This window comes from Drosophila pseudoobscura, chromosome 3, assembly GCF_009870125.1.
Source record: "Drosophila pseudoobscura strain MV-25-SWS-2005 chromosome 3, UCI_Dpse_MV25, whole genome shotgun sequence".
Classification (NCBI taxonomy): Eukaryota; Metazoa; Arthropoda; class Insecta; order Diptera; family Drosophilidae; genus Drosophila; species Drosophila pseudoobscura.
In genome coordinates, this window is record NC_046680.1 from 4,779,109 (window position 1) to 4,792,018 (window position 12,910).

The window sequence follows — 12,910 nt, forward strand, 5'->3', positions numbered from 1 at the left end:
CCAAAGTTCGTACGTGTGTTCGTGTGTGTGAGGCAAGAGCAACAGGCGGTTGCGTTGCGGTTGGGGCAGCGTCAGCTTCTAGCAGTGGCGGCTTTGAACCGATCTCTCGTCTCAGTCTCTATTGACGTCGGCACCAGTTCATATCGTGAGCGCGCGCAAATAGCACGTACAAAAAAAAAAAAAAAATAACGGAAGAAAAGTAACGCCAAAGGTGTGTTGTTGAGTGAGTTTTTGTACTCTCTGTACCGAAATATACGGTCTTATTTTCAAAATATATCGTAAATATACCGATGAAATACAACGTACGCAAGATTGCGCACGATCGCGCACACACACGCCATCCCGCTCGCACTCAAGGCGTCGCCGGCCTACAATACATGTCAAAGTCTGTTTAGTAGCAAAACAGAAGCAGCGCTAAAAGGCAAAATAAATCTGACAAAATTAGCCTTATGTCGCGATAATACATATAGATATAAGTAATATATAGAAACGACAGACGCGCGAGACTCTGTGGAAGATATTACCTTGTTGACGTATTCGGTTGGTAAAATGACGTCATAAGAAATTGCATAAAAAAAACTACTCTCAACATAAAAACAATTGCAGGCGGTAGTTACTTAATAGAATACGGCCACAGAAATGGAGTCCAATAAAGCCTATTTGCGGGAGAAGTACCAGGGCTTATGTAATTACTTGGAACGCGATACGTTGGGCAGTGAGTTGGTCATTTACGGAACCTCGGCTCTGATGCTGGCGGTGGCCTACGCCAAGCGGAAACCTGCCTATCTGGTGCGCCAGTTCAAGCAGCCGTCGCACATCCCCGAGCGCATCATCAACGAGCGCATTATGCACACGGGCAAGATCAGCGGCGTGCAGCAGCGGGATCAGGACACATTGTTGATGATCAAGCACCGCCCGCTCATACCCATCTTTACTAGCAGCACGCGCCTGCTCCCGGTGAAGCTTCCAGGCGTCAGCGTCAACGCCAATGGCTTTTCCTGGCTGCAGCAGTGCCTCGTGGGACGGGAGGCCACCTTCATCCCACTGAACAAGGGCGGAAAGAAGGACTACATTGTGTGCCAGCTCTGTCTGGTCCATCCGCCCAAGGGCAACCGATTGCTGGATGTCTCCGAGACGCTGCTCAAGCTGCGCTTTGCAAAGTTCGCTCAGGATTTGGCCTCCGGGGTGAAGCGCAACGGCAAATACTACAAGCACCTAAAGCGGGTCGAGGAGACCACCGCCGAGAAGGAAGCCTGGCTGTCCTGGGCGGCACGCTATCCCTATATCTGGCGGCGCTACAACGAGCTGAAGGCCTGGCTCCTGCCCAAGGAGAAGCTGCTGCCCGAGCTGGTTCGCTAATCCCGCACGGTGTCGGGATCTCAATACTGACCGAGCGTATTGTTAACATATGTAGTTCTAAGTTCCAAGGCCGTTGACGAAACGAAATGAAACTGAAAATCCGATCCGATTCCCAACCGCACTCCAGACCGTACGAGTACGTGTACGTGATTGCGTGCTAATTTTCCCACTCAAATCGAATCAAAATGCTGGCATTTTTTTAAATAAACAAAATATTGAATTTGTTTTGGATGACATCAGTGCGTGGCTGTGTGTGCGCGACCCTGCATTTGTGTGCCGCTGCTTCCCAAATAAAACGATAAAATACTTAATGCTACGTCTGCACGATCCATTTGTATTTCTCAATTCTGAATTCTATTCTATTCTGTATCCACGTACGAACAGTTGCAGCTTCTCCACAATTTCGATAGCCATTCTACACCGTACCGTCCTCCCAACGAATCTCAGGCAAAATGAGCTGCGGAATCTCCATGGTTAAATATATACTGTTTATATTCAATTTGCTCTGTTCGGTGAGTAAAAAACAAGCATAGCATCGACATTCATTATAGATTATATCATTTTCCCCCTGCCATTGGCCAAGCCCAGTACGTCTCCAAGTTTAGTCTGGGATATGATATCATAAGTTTTGTTTTACCGTAAAAACTGGTTTTTCCGAAAATATTTTGTTTGTTTTAGTTTTTGTGAGAAAGTTGAGGCCTAAAAACCGGTTAACCAAAAACAGTGCGTTTCAGAACAATAATTTGGGTTTCAAGTTTGTTACGAATAGTCTGAATAGAGTCCAGATGTTAACGAAATGAAATCTTACGTATAATGATACGGAGTTTATTATAGATCACTTTCTGCATTTATCCATACATATATAAGATCTTAGAGTATTGGAACCCGTGACGTAGTGGTAGCAGGGGGCTCTTTTATATGTAAATTCTGTATACACAAAAAGGTATTCTGTTTACTTTGGTTGACTATAAAATCTGAGAGTATTGGAACCCGTGACGTAGTGGTAGCAGGGGACTCTTTTATATGTAAATTCTGTATACACAAAAAGGTATTCTGTTTACTTGGGTTGACTGAAAACGAGTTTTGTTTGAGGTTGAACATTCGTTTGAGAGCTCATAACATTTGGCTCCAAGAAATATCCGTACCATAGCCGGGCATCCGCTCGAGGCTAACTGGTTTCAAACATAAACAAAAACAAAAAAGTTACGTTGTTCATTTGTTTAGCAACTTCTTAGTTCCACAAAAGTCACAGCGGAGGACTGTACTCCACTGTAACTGGTTTTCGTGGGACTGCGATACGATGTGTGCAGGTGTGATCCGAATCCGAATCCGACTCCGACTGGTAATTGCTGCAGCGCGGAATTCATTCCAGTCACGCAAACGTCAACATCGGCAGTATGACCCCTCCCTTCTACTCTTTTGACGGATTTGTTCAATGTAAAGTTACGTAATTACATTCGAGCGACGGGTGGGTGCTGTCTGACCCCCCACGCCCGAAAATAGTTGACTTAATTAAATGTGAACTTGCTCCCCATTTCAGTCGAGACAAAACTTGGCCAAACACTGCATCCCCACACGCACGGAACGGAACTGAAGGGGGGGGCGACGCGTCGGCTTTTAGAGCACACTTGAACTAAATATTCTTCGTGTTTTATTTTTTTTGTCGGGGGGATGGATGTGCAAACAGATATACATCGAAGTGGAAGAGATGGGTGGGTGTTTCAGACATTGTTGGTGTCGCAATTTTCGTCAGATCTCATCCAATAATGCCCTCAACCAAATGGCTTAGGTCATGCATCGAAACTATGATCTCCGACAGATAATTACTCCGTTCTAATCTAATAAAATAGTTGTTGACGCATTGCGATACAAAATCAAAGCCATAGTAAATATATTCTTCATATTTATCAGAGAAATTAATCTAAATTAACCGCAGCGAGCCCACATTGATAAGAGCTAATACAGAACAACACCATTGATAGGCCTCGGAAGGAGAGGCCAGAGCTTCATCACCACCATCCGTTAGAAATTATTCAAATTACTATGGTACCCTGTATTTTTAATAGTTTTCTTGCAGTGTAGAGTGTTGTAGCAACTGTAAGGGAAAAGCTGTTAAAGCTTTTGACAGAGCTTTGTTTTGATGGTGAAAAGCTCAAAGCTTTACAAATAACATAGGCAAAGTTGGTTCATTTAATTTTATTAAAACCATACATATTTATATGATCTTTCCCAGATATGCGGCATTTTGTTGATCGTGTTTGGAGGCCTTCTGTTCAGCAACATCCACAACATCGATGACTTCGCAGAGGCGCTGCGCACCCAGCAGGTGCCCATCACAATGATTGTGCTTGGCACTGTTATCCTGCTAATCTCCTGGTTCGGCTGCTGCGGTGCCATTCGCGAGTCCTACTGCATGTCCATGACGGTACGAAATACGAACATTTGATCCTCCTAGAATCGGTATCTCTTTACCCTTGCACGACCTTTATTTGCAGTACTCGATTCTGCTGTTCGTTTTGATGATTGGCCAGCTGGCGTTGGTGATCTACATGTGGCTGCAGAAGGACAAGTATCTGGTCATAATGGGCGATGTGGTGGAGAAGGCCTGGGAGCGACGCACCCGTCGTGCCGACTACATGGATGCCATACAGATTAGCGTTAGTTTTCAGTCCCGTCCCCAGAATTGAAATATCAAAACATCTGACACTCGTTTTTGGTATCTCTCCAGATGGAGTGCTGTGGCCGCACTAACTTCTCGGACTATTCCTTCCAAGGCTACTTCCCCCCCTCGTGCTGCAAGGATACCAACAACTGCCGCCCGGACACTGTCTACCGACGCGGCTGCAAGGCGGCCTTTGTGGAGTTCTGGGACAGAAACAGCGACATCATCAAATATGCCGGCTTGGTTATTGCCGCCATTGAGGTAGGTTCCCCCACAACGCAGAACGCTGATGGTTATACATATTAATTGAAAAATTCTTTTGATATTTCAGTTTGTGGGCTTTGTGTTTGCCTGCTGTCTGGCGAACAGCATCCGGAATTACCGTCGCCGCGCGGACTATTAAGTGCTGGACCTTGAAAAGCCTTACTAATTTTAATTGAAACCGAAAGTACGAATTATGTTGCCCAATTTTATTTACATACATACATACGAGTATATCGATATAAATCACCTGACACAGACGGCCATTGAAATTTACATAATCTCAAGTTATACGAAGAAAATGAAATCCCATGAATATCTCGCTATAATCGCTTTTCGAAGATTGTAAGTTGAGAGATAGATGTATTGGAGTGCTAATATTTTTTTACTGTACAAAATAATTTATACACCTGACCGAAAGATTGCAATAAACTGAGAAATTTCAAATGGTTTCTGTTTCGTTCGACCCACTTTATGAGAAAAACTAACCTACAGAGGTTTATATTTAGTCGGTTGGTCTATCCACATTGTGTAATCTGTGTACATAGGGATTTCTTATCTACGGACAGGGATCTGATGCCAAAGGCGAAAAAACCCCACCAACTGTCAGATTCTTAATCGAAATGTTTAATATTTCGTCTTGGAGTGCCCTCACCCAGAACGTATACCATATTTATTGGATTGATAAATAATAAATCAACGCGATAAGACGGGGGACTCACGTCGCAACTCCGGCCAGCCAAAGTGTCATATGAGTCATCTTATTGGCCAACTTGTAGCCCCCACCGACAACGTATTGCCAAGTGCAAAGAAAGTGCTCGGAATGTAAATGATTCATCTTAGAAGAGAACGGGCTGCCCCCATGTGAGAATTTCATAAGTATGAAGTAATATTCCGCCCATACTCGTAGATAAGTATCTATACGAACTGTTTAGACCAACAAATGATTCACACCTGTTTTGAGTACATTCGTTGGGTTCGGGTTCGGTTGCGAGTAGTTCCAACCACTTTATTGTACTATCTACGCCAGTGCAAGACGATAAGATCCATGAATGACTTTTATGGGTACATATGAGTACATATATGAGCTGCGAGATAGGAAACGAGAGAGTGGACCACCTATACATAAAGGTATTTTATTTGCAAGAGGAGATAAGTTCCAACTCTGATAAGATGAGGACCTCGAATGGTTTAATATAATGCCCCAGGTCTAGATGGAAGCCACTCAGTTTAACGAAAACAGTCCCAACGAACGAACGAGCGTACGGATTATAGAACGAGACATTCGGAATCAGCCGAAATACTATTATATTCAGCGAGAAACCGTGCAACCTAGAAATCCAGAACCATGAATTGCCTATCAGCCATGTTCAAGTACCTGCTGTACTTCCTCAACCTGATCTTCGTGATCGGCGGCATACTGCTGATCGTTGTCGGTTCCATCATGCTGTCCACGATGGGTAACTTCACGGCCTTCGAGGGAGCTATCAATACGCAGACCATCCCAATCATCATTATTACAATCGGCTGTGTGACGTTTTTGGTGGCCTTCTTCGGCTGCTGCGGCACGATCCGGGAGAATGCCTGTTGCACTACAATCGTAAGTTGGAGAGCACCTCTCGTTGATCCGGAATTCCATTCTGATGTTACTATTTTCTCTGTAGTATGCCATCTGTATGCTGGTCTTGTTTGCCCTGCAATTGGCTCTGTCGATTTGGATCTTTGCGGCGAACGACAAGTTCCTGGACAAGATGAGCACAGTGGTGAACACGGCCTGGAATGAGAACAACGCCGCCCAGGGCTATCCCATGGATGCCCTCCAATTGGCCGTAAGTTTGGAAATTGAAGTTCCTGGCTATTTTATGGGAATACTAACATATTTCTTATCCAGTTCAAGTGCTGCGGAAACACTGGCTACCAACAATACGAATCTTCAGTCCCCGCTTCCTGCTGCGGCTACAAGGATCGCAATCAGGTGTGCGAGGCTGCCATTTACACCCAGCGTCTTGGCTGCAATGGCGAGTTCGTCGACTTCTGGGCCTCCAACACGGACCTCATTCGATGGAGCAGTCTGATCATCGCGCTCTTCGAGCTGGGCATCTTCATTGTGTCCTGCTGCCTGGCCAGTGCCATGAGGAAGCGCTGATATGGAGCATCCACGCCTGAATCATCCCATTAGCTGTAGCTCAGTTCCTAGCATCCATGCAGTTGAAAGTACATGCATACATCAGTCGCCATAAATAAATCAAATAGGTTAAGCTCAATCAAGTATATTTTTTGTATGTCTATGTCTAGCTTTGGCCACCAAATCTTATCTAATCGGAACGGGTCGTTGTTTTCCCCAAAACTATATCCGTGTACCGGTTGATAAGCCCCCACCAACTCCATCCATATTTAGATCGTTTGCCCTCAAACTTTTGCAATGAATCATTTATAAATGCCAATTGTTATCGCTTGGCCCACCCAACGTTTGCTTTTCTGTGTCCCTTTTTTTATCGGTGGGCTTCTTTTGGTCCCCAAAAAGTGATAAGATACATGCGCGTATCTTTCCGATATCGTTCATGTCTGAGGGACAATTTAAAAACAGTAGCCCAACAGAAAGACCAGTCCAATCGAACAATAGCAAACGACGCGTGAACGCGATAAATATCATAAAATTAAAGCGCTCAAATATACACCTGGATAAATTTGATTTAATTTGTATTTGATTTGTTGAACTCGAAAGGATACGAAAAGACAAAAGTCAACATGGGTTGTCTTTCGGGCATAGTCAATTTCATATTATATGTAGTTAATGTTGTGTTCTTGGTGAGTCCATAAACTAAAGAAACTCAGTGAAAACTACACCAAGAATAAGTTTACGCCACGAACCTGCTGGAATAAATAAATAAAACAAAGCTCAGCTAATGGCAGCTTTAGATATGTACTATATGTATATAATTTCTTTTGGATTTTGTGGACTGCAAACAAAGGATTTTTTCAATTTTGATAATTAACTAAAAATACAAGACAAGAAAATGGTGCCAATAACAAATATATATACCCAGTGAAATAAGGCCTCAAATAGTAATATTTACACTTTTTAAAAACGTATACGAATGCAATAGATCGCAGACTGGCATTTTTAACATTAGTATGAAAAAAGTTGATTTGAATATTTTGTATTTATTAATTTTAATTTTATTCATATTTCAATTGTCCCTCTAATTGGTGTCCAAGGCGGCTGCAGCTAGAGATACTTGGTCATTCTAGAGACATCAAATAAAAATATAAACTTTTTAAAACCAATACTAATCGTAATAATATTTTATATTATTATGAAACATATTCAGCTACAAATTTTATATACATATTTATGTGTTTCAAAAGGATTTAAATTAAGATAAAATATTACAAAGTATTTTGCATACATTTATGTTTAATATTTATTTTAAATGTGGACGTGTCCCTCTTTAATATGCCATATTTCTGCAGATGTATTAGTCCCTTAATAAACCGATCTTTTCAGCATAAAATCTTACATCAGTTCTATAAAAAGAGTCCACGATATGGCGCACTGGAAAGCCAATGGAATGGGCATTGGTTTCATATGATATCATCATAAGGTTTTTGCTGTGGTTTATCACCCATGGAAATGTGCATGAGTGTGTAGCTAAAATCTTATCAGGCAGCTTGTAATGTCTTTTGACAAATGAGGACCTAATCAGCTGGTTGACATTATCTTTTTTTTTGTAATAAATAAAGTTAGGAGCTCCCGAATATAACTGCCAATGGAGATTATTAAACCCCCGCACTCTCTGCTCCTTTCAGATCGTTGGCATCCTTCTGATCGTCCTGGGATCGATCATGTTGGCCGACATCAATCGCTTCGCCGGAATGAGTGAGGTAGAGCACACGAACACCATCCCCATTTGCATTACCGTGATTGGAGGCCTGATCTTTGTCGTCTCCTTCTTCGGCTGCTACGGCCTTTTCAGGCAGAGCGCTTGTATGACGGGAGCGGTAAGTACTCCTTGTGGAATGGAAGCTTTAGTTAAACCAAATCTATTTCGCAGTACACCAGCATGATCTTCGTGCTCTTCATCCTCCAACTGGTGCTAACCTGCTGGGTGTTCGTCAACCGAACGGCCTTTTTGAACGACATGAGAAGCCTGGTCACATCGCTATGGAACACAAGTGACTCCGAAGCGTTCGGCGTGCTGGAGGTGACCTTCAACTGTTGTGGTAACACTGGCTATGACAATTACGGTAACCGGACGGTGCCCGGCACCTGCTGCGGCTTCGCGAACCTTCAGACCTCCTGCTCGTCCCAAATTTATGAGACGAAGCCTGGCTGCAATGACAAGTTCGAGGAGTTCTGGTACGACAACATGGACATAATCCGCTGGTCCGGTCTGGGCATTGTCTTATTCGAATTGCTGGTCTTCATCTTCGCCGGCGCCCTGACCAACTGCATGCGCCGCGAGAATGCTGGCAGACAAGTGTCCGCCTAGACAGCGAGAGCATCCATTTCCATAGCATACGTATATTAATGTCCATGTAATAATAAAGATTTCTACTGGCCACTGAGTATTCCACAAGCGATAAGAATCCACTCGCTTCTCTCAAGTAACGTTCTTTATCCCCAGGCAAATTCAGTTGCAACGGGAATACGAAGCATAGCGGGTCAAAAGAATCTCTCCTCAAAATTCTGCAGCAATGGACCGAGATGCACAAAGTGTTAGAAGTGTGATGGTTATATTGAACATATTATTCTCGGTGGGAATCGTCAAATGTTCATTAAAGATCCAAATTAAATCATCCAAATTAAATCACTCAAAGAAGTAATTATGGATTCGCTTTCTTTCACTTACAGTGCTTTGGTTTTTTGTACATCACAGTAGGGTCGTTTATGATCAGCGTGATCAGGGATTATTCGATTATAGATGATACTCAGATTGTCCCCATTACGGTTGTGGTCCTTGGATCCGCCATGGTTCTTCTATCTTTGCAGAGCTGCTATGGACTATATCGAGAAAAGTCGAGCGTTATAACCTTTGTAAGATAAAAATAGCTGTAGAAAATAGAATAACAACTTAAAAAATTGAGTTTTTCTTTCTTTTAGTACTCCGTTCTGAACCTAATGCTTTTGTTAATCCATATATATTTCGTCTCCTACTTATGGATTGAGCTCGGCCCTAAAATGCACATGTCTTCAGATTCATATCCCAAATATCCCGCCTCCTGTTTCAATATACCCATCCATGGGGGTGATATGGAGCTAAACCATTGCCGGGAGGCTATGTTTTATTCTTGGAATATGTGTGCCAACATTATCAAGTTTACGAGTGTTATGGTAATCGTTTTTGAGGTAATGTTCCTAAAATTCCACGCTGGTCAGATACTGATGACAATTTTCTTTCGCAGTTTCTAACATTTGCAATTGGCTGTTATGTAGCGGATTCCGGTCGCAACGCAGAAAGAACTCAGTACCTAAGGAATAGCATGGGATATAATTTATAACTTTTAGGAGGTTGTAAATTGTATTAAATTATAAAAATGGTGCATAATGTGGCGATTCTTTTTATACCCGATACTCAAAATGAGGTAATCAAAATCAAAAACACAGAATAAAAGAGAATGACAATATCTTCTAGACTGCAGATTGTGAACCAGATCGTATCGTTATTACAGCCAGAATGAAGAAAACAATTTTTTTTTCTCGCTCTGTCTTTTTCTAACACACACGATCGAAGATACGAGAAAACTAAAAACGCGCAAGTTAGAGAAGACCAATATCTATCAGGTTGTTGAATCTGGATCATTTTTATAGCCAAAAGGAACAATTATAGGACACGATCAGACTGATTTTCTGCCTCTCTCGCACGCACTCTTTGTTGTGTCGTTTAATATTAGCGGCGTCTGCCGGAGGAGAGCGATACTGAGTATAAATGTAGAGTTGCGGTCGCCGCAGCAACTCACAACGTTCCCCCTCGTTTATATATGCTTCTGTGAGAGTTCTCTTCGCTTCCCCTCTAGGAAACAAATTTTCGAACTCTTTCCGTTAGAAAAGAAAATAAAATAAATAAAAGTAAACCAATTTTATACTAATTTTCTTGAGCGCTTGAACTTTATAGTCCTTATTCCACTCTAGAGTGTAACATTTTGATTCTCTTCTTTAGTTAGGCGGCTAGGCGGCTGCAAAACTGACTCGTCGCTCATGCCTCGCAAAGATAAATATTGAGTTCACCGCAAGAATTACTTAAAACCCTAGCTTGGGTGCTCACCTACGCTGGGAGTGGAAAGAACTAAAAACGGCCTGATCTTAAGTTAACGTATGATCGATGCAATAAAATGCAACATACTTTTGGGTGGAAGGTAAAGCTTTGTTGCTATCTTATTTGAAATAGGTGCTTGAAAAGCTTTCGTCGATTTGATTCTCGGTTATAAAGAATAGTAATGCGATGAGCTTTTTCAGTTACGAGCGGACCTGAAAAACGAACGAACGAACAAAGTGTACATTGTTTAACATTTCATAAAAAAAACTACAGGAATATCTATTACAGCAATGGATTGCGGCGGAGTTTTTGTGAAATATGTGCTATTCATATTCAATATACTGTTTGTGGTAAGAAAAAATAATGAACGTTGGCCCCCACGAGCGGTTTTTGCAAAATCCTGCAGTTGGCTTGCCACAATATCTTATCGCACAAGTGATATGTACAAAGACAAATTAAGTCTCCAACATGAACCTGTTTGCGTTTGCCCCACCCTGGATACCATTTCCATGCGTTATCTTATCTGCTTTTATATCGTAGGTAGTGGGTAAAAATTGGTTTAAAAATGTAGAATTCCTTAAATAAATCATCGCATGCCAATGATGAACGCAATTACGGTTAATGGGCCGAAACAGATGTCACGAAAAAAAACAGTGTACTCAACAATGATAAGGGGGGGCATGAGTAATACTAGTAAATTCGTGATCGTAGATAGCGCAAGAGCTATTCTCCACACAGATGCAAAACCCCGAGTGCATTCCCTATTGTGATGAAATATTTTTCCTGTTTCAAGAGTACAGTATCGGTCATACTTGAGTGAGTCGGCTCAGAAACGAGCATTTCGACTAAAACATACTCTTTTTCACACTTAAAAAATAATGAAACTATATCATTCTAATTTTTGGCTCCATCCGTCGTAAAAATATTATGACTGTTGTTATACAACTAATTTTAGCCCTCGCTTGATTCATAGCTGCGGTGACTGTTTATCAACGAGTTTGACTAAGCAAAACAATTTGCACCTTTTTCATTGCAGATATGTGGCATTTTACTCATCACATTCGGTTCCATTATGGTCTCCACCATCAAAGACTTTTCGAGCATGGATGAGACTTTCACAGCCAACAGCGTGGCCATCATAATCCTGGTCCTGGGCTGCCTCATCTTCCTCGTGGCGTTCATGGGCTGCTGTGGAGCCATTCGCGAGGATGCTTGTTGTCTGACCACGGTAAGTTGAAATTTATTACATTACATTAAAACATCGAATAAATGTAACCCATTTTACTTCCTCATCGCAGTACTCCAGTGTGATGATGGTCCTGCTGATCAGTCAGCTGGTTTTGATCATCTACGTTTGGGTGGACCATGTACAGATCCAGCAATCCCTGGAGAAAATTGTGGAGACTATTTGGCAGCAGCGCAAGACGGACAGCATTCTCCTGGACACCATGCAGCGCACCGTAAGTTGGAGCCGTGGAAAGCAAATGGAACTACTTGTATAATCCATGTTTATTTGTTTGCAGTTCAAGTGCTGCGGTCTGCATAGATTCTCCGATTACGGCGTCTCATACCCAGCTTCCTGCTGTGACTCACCCAGCAACGGTACTTGTGGTCTGACGTCGGTCATGCTGCGCCCTGGCTGCTTGGACGCGGTTGACTCGTTCTGGGATACCAACGTGAATATTATCAAATACGCCGGTCTGGGTGTCACAGCCATTGAGGTAAATTTCCCTTGTCCTACACTACACTACTTTACTAATGAGAATAAATTTATTTTTTACAGCTCGTGGCCTTTATATTTGGTTGTTGCTTGGCAAATCAAACGCGCAACTCCGCGAGACGTCAGAACTATTAAGCTCCAAAGTATTAACTGCTAAGACACATCTCCTATTCATGAGTTAAATAAATCGTAATACACTTGAAATACGAACGTTTTCAAGTTCATAAGAAGGCAACCTTTATTTAAAAAAAATCTTCAGCTTTGGCTTTACCGCGCAGCTTTAATGAATGCTATCGAAAAACATATCTACAAAATGACGAGCGAGCGGCATCTTGTTTGATTTACCGATTCAGGTTCTTATACCCGATACTCAAAATGAGTATTGGGGTATTTTAGATTTGTGGTAAAAGTGGATGTGTGTAACGTACAGAAGGAATCGTTTCCGACCGCATAATGTATATATATTCTTGATCAGCATCAATAGCCGAGTCGATTGAGCCACGTCCGTCCGTCCGTCTGTCTGTCTGTCCGTCCGTCCGTCTGTCTGTCTGTCCGTCCGTCCGTCGGTCCGTCCCCTTCAGCGCCTAGTGCTCAAAGACTATAAGAGCTAGAGCAACGATGTTTTGGATCCAGACTTCTGTGATATGTCAC

The 12,910-nt window shown here is 42.4% G+C and overlaps 6 protein-coding genes across 8 annotated transcripts; all 6 read left to right on the forward strand.

Annotated features, from left to right (window-relative positions):
• The first annotated feature begins 104 nt into the window (after positions 1–104).
• On the forward strand, positions 105–4,729 carry Tsp42Ea (Tetraspanin 42Ea). 2 transcript variants are annotated; one of them, XM_015183597.2, is made up of 6 exons: positions 105–211; positions 1,744–1,871; positions 3,593–3,784; positions 3,855–4,016; positions 4,088–4,282; positions 4,353–4,729. In XM_015183597.2, exons 2-6 carry the CDS (start codon positions 1,812–1,814, stop codon positions 4,422–4,424), a joined length of 681 nt encoding a protein of 226 aa, XP_015039083.1. In that variant the 5' UTR covers positions 105–211; positions 1,744–1,811; the 3' UTR covers positions 4,425–4,729. The 2 variants fall into 2 exon arrangements, with proteins under 2 accessions (XP_015039083.1, XP_001360173.1); XM_001360136.4 differs by having other exon boundaries at positions 128–223.
• Positions 261–1,675, forward strand: LOC4803451 (uncharacterized). Its single transcript, XM_001360135.4, has 2 exons — positions 261–540; positions 607–1,675. Exon 2 carries the CDS (start codon positions 640–642, stop codon positions 1,357–1,359), a length of 720 nt encoding a protein of 239 aa, XP_001360172.1. The 5' UTR covers positions 261–540; positions 607–639; the 3' UTR covers positions 1,360–1,675.
• A 767-nt stretch (positions 4,730–5,496) lies between the features above and the next one.
• On the forward strand, positions 5,497–6,553 carry Tsp42Eb (Tetraspanin 42Eb). The gene is made up of 3 exons (XM_001360137.4): positions 5,497–5,882; positions 5,947–6,111; positions 6,174–6,553. Exons 1-3 carry the CDS (start codon positions 5,631–5,633, stop codon positions 6,426–6,428), a joined length of 672 nt encoding a protein of 223 aa, XP_001360174.1. The 5' UTR covers positions 5,497–5,630; the 3' UTR covers positions 6,429–6,553.
• A 330-nt stretch (positions 6,554–6,883) lies between these two features.
• Tsp42Ec (Tetraspanin 42Ec) lies at positions 6,884–8,862 on the forward strand. Its single transcript, XM_001360139.4, has 3 exons — positions 6,884–7,090; positions 8,093–8,284; positions 8,338–8,862. The coding sequence occupies exons 1-3, from the start codon at positions 7,031–7,033 to the stop codon at positions 8,773–8,775; spliced, it is 690 nt and encodes a 229-aa protein (XP_001360176.2). The 5' UTR covers positions 6,884–7,030; the 3' UTR covers positions 8,776–8,862.
• Positions 8,863–8,875: 13 nt separating this feature from the next.
• On the forward strand, positions 8,876–9,933 carry LOC26534458 (uncharacterized). Of its 2 annotated transcripts, none has more exons than XM_015183599.2 (4): positions 8,876–9,040; positions 9,138–9,320; positions 9,387–9,632; positions 9,689–9,933. In XM_015183599.2, the coding sequence occupies exons 1-4, from the start codon at positions 8,981–8,983 to the stop codon at positions 9,782–9,784; spliced, it is 585 nt and encodes a 194-aa protein (XP_015039085.1). In that variant the 5' UTR covers positions 8,876–8,980; the 3' UTR covers positions 9,785–9,933. The 2 variants fall into 2 exon arrangements, with proteins under 2 accessions (XP_015039085.1, XP_033233937.1); XM_033378046.1 differs by having other exon boundaries at positions 8,927–9,001.
• Positions 9,934–10,729: 796 nt separating this feature from the next.
• Positions 10,730–12,478, forward strand: LOC4803454 (CD63 antigen). Its single transcript, XM_001360138.4, has 5 exons — positions 10,730–10,889; positions 11,576–11,767; positions 11,838–11,999; positions 12,063–12,260; positions 12,323–12,478. The coding sequence occupies exons 1-5, from the start codon at positions 10,830–10,832 to the stop codon at positions 12,392–12,394; spliced, it is 684 nt and encodes a 227-aa protein (XP_001360175.1). The 5' UTR covers positions 10,730–10,829; the 3' UTR covers positions 12,395–12,478.
• The last annotated feature ends 432 nt before the right edge of the window (positions 12,479–12,910 follow it).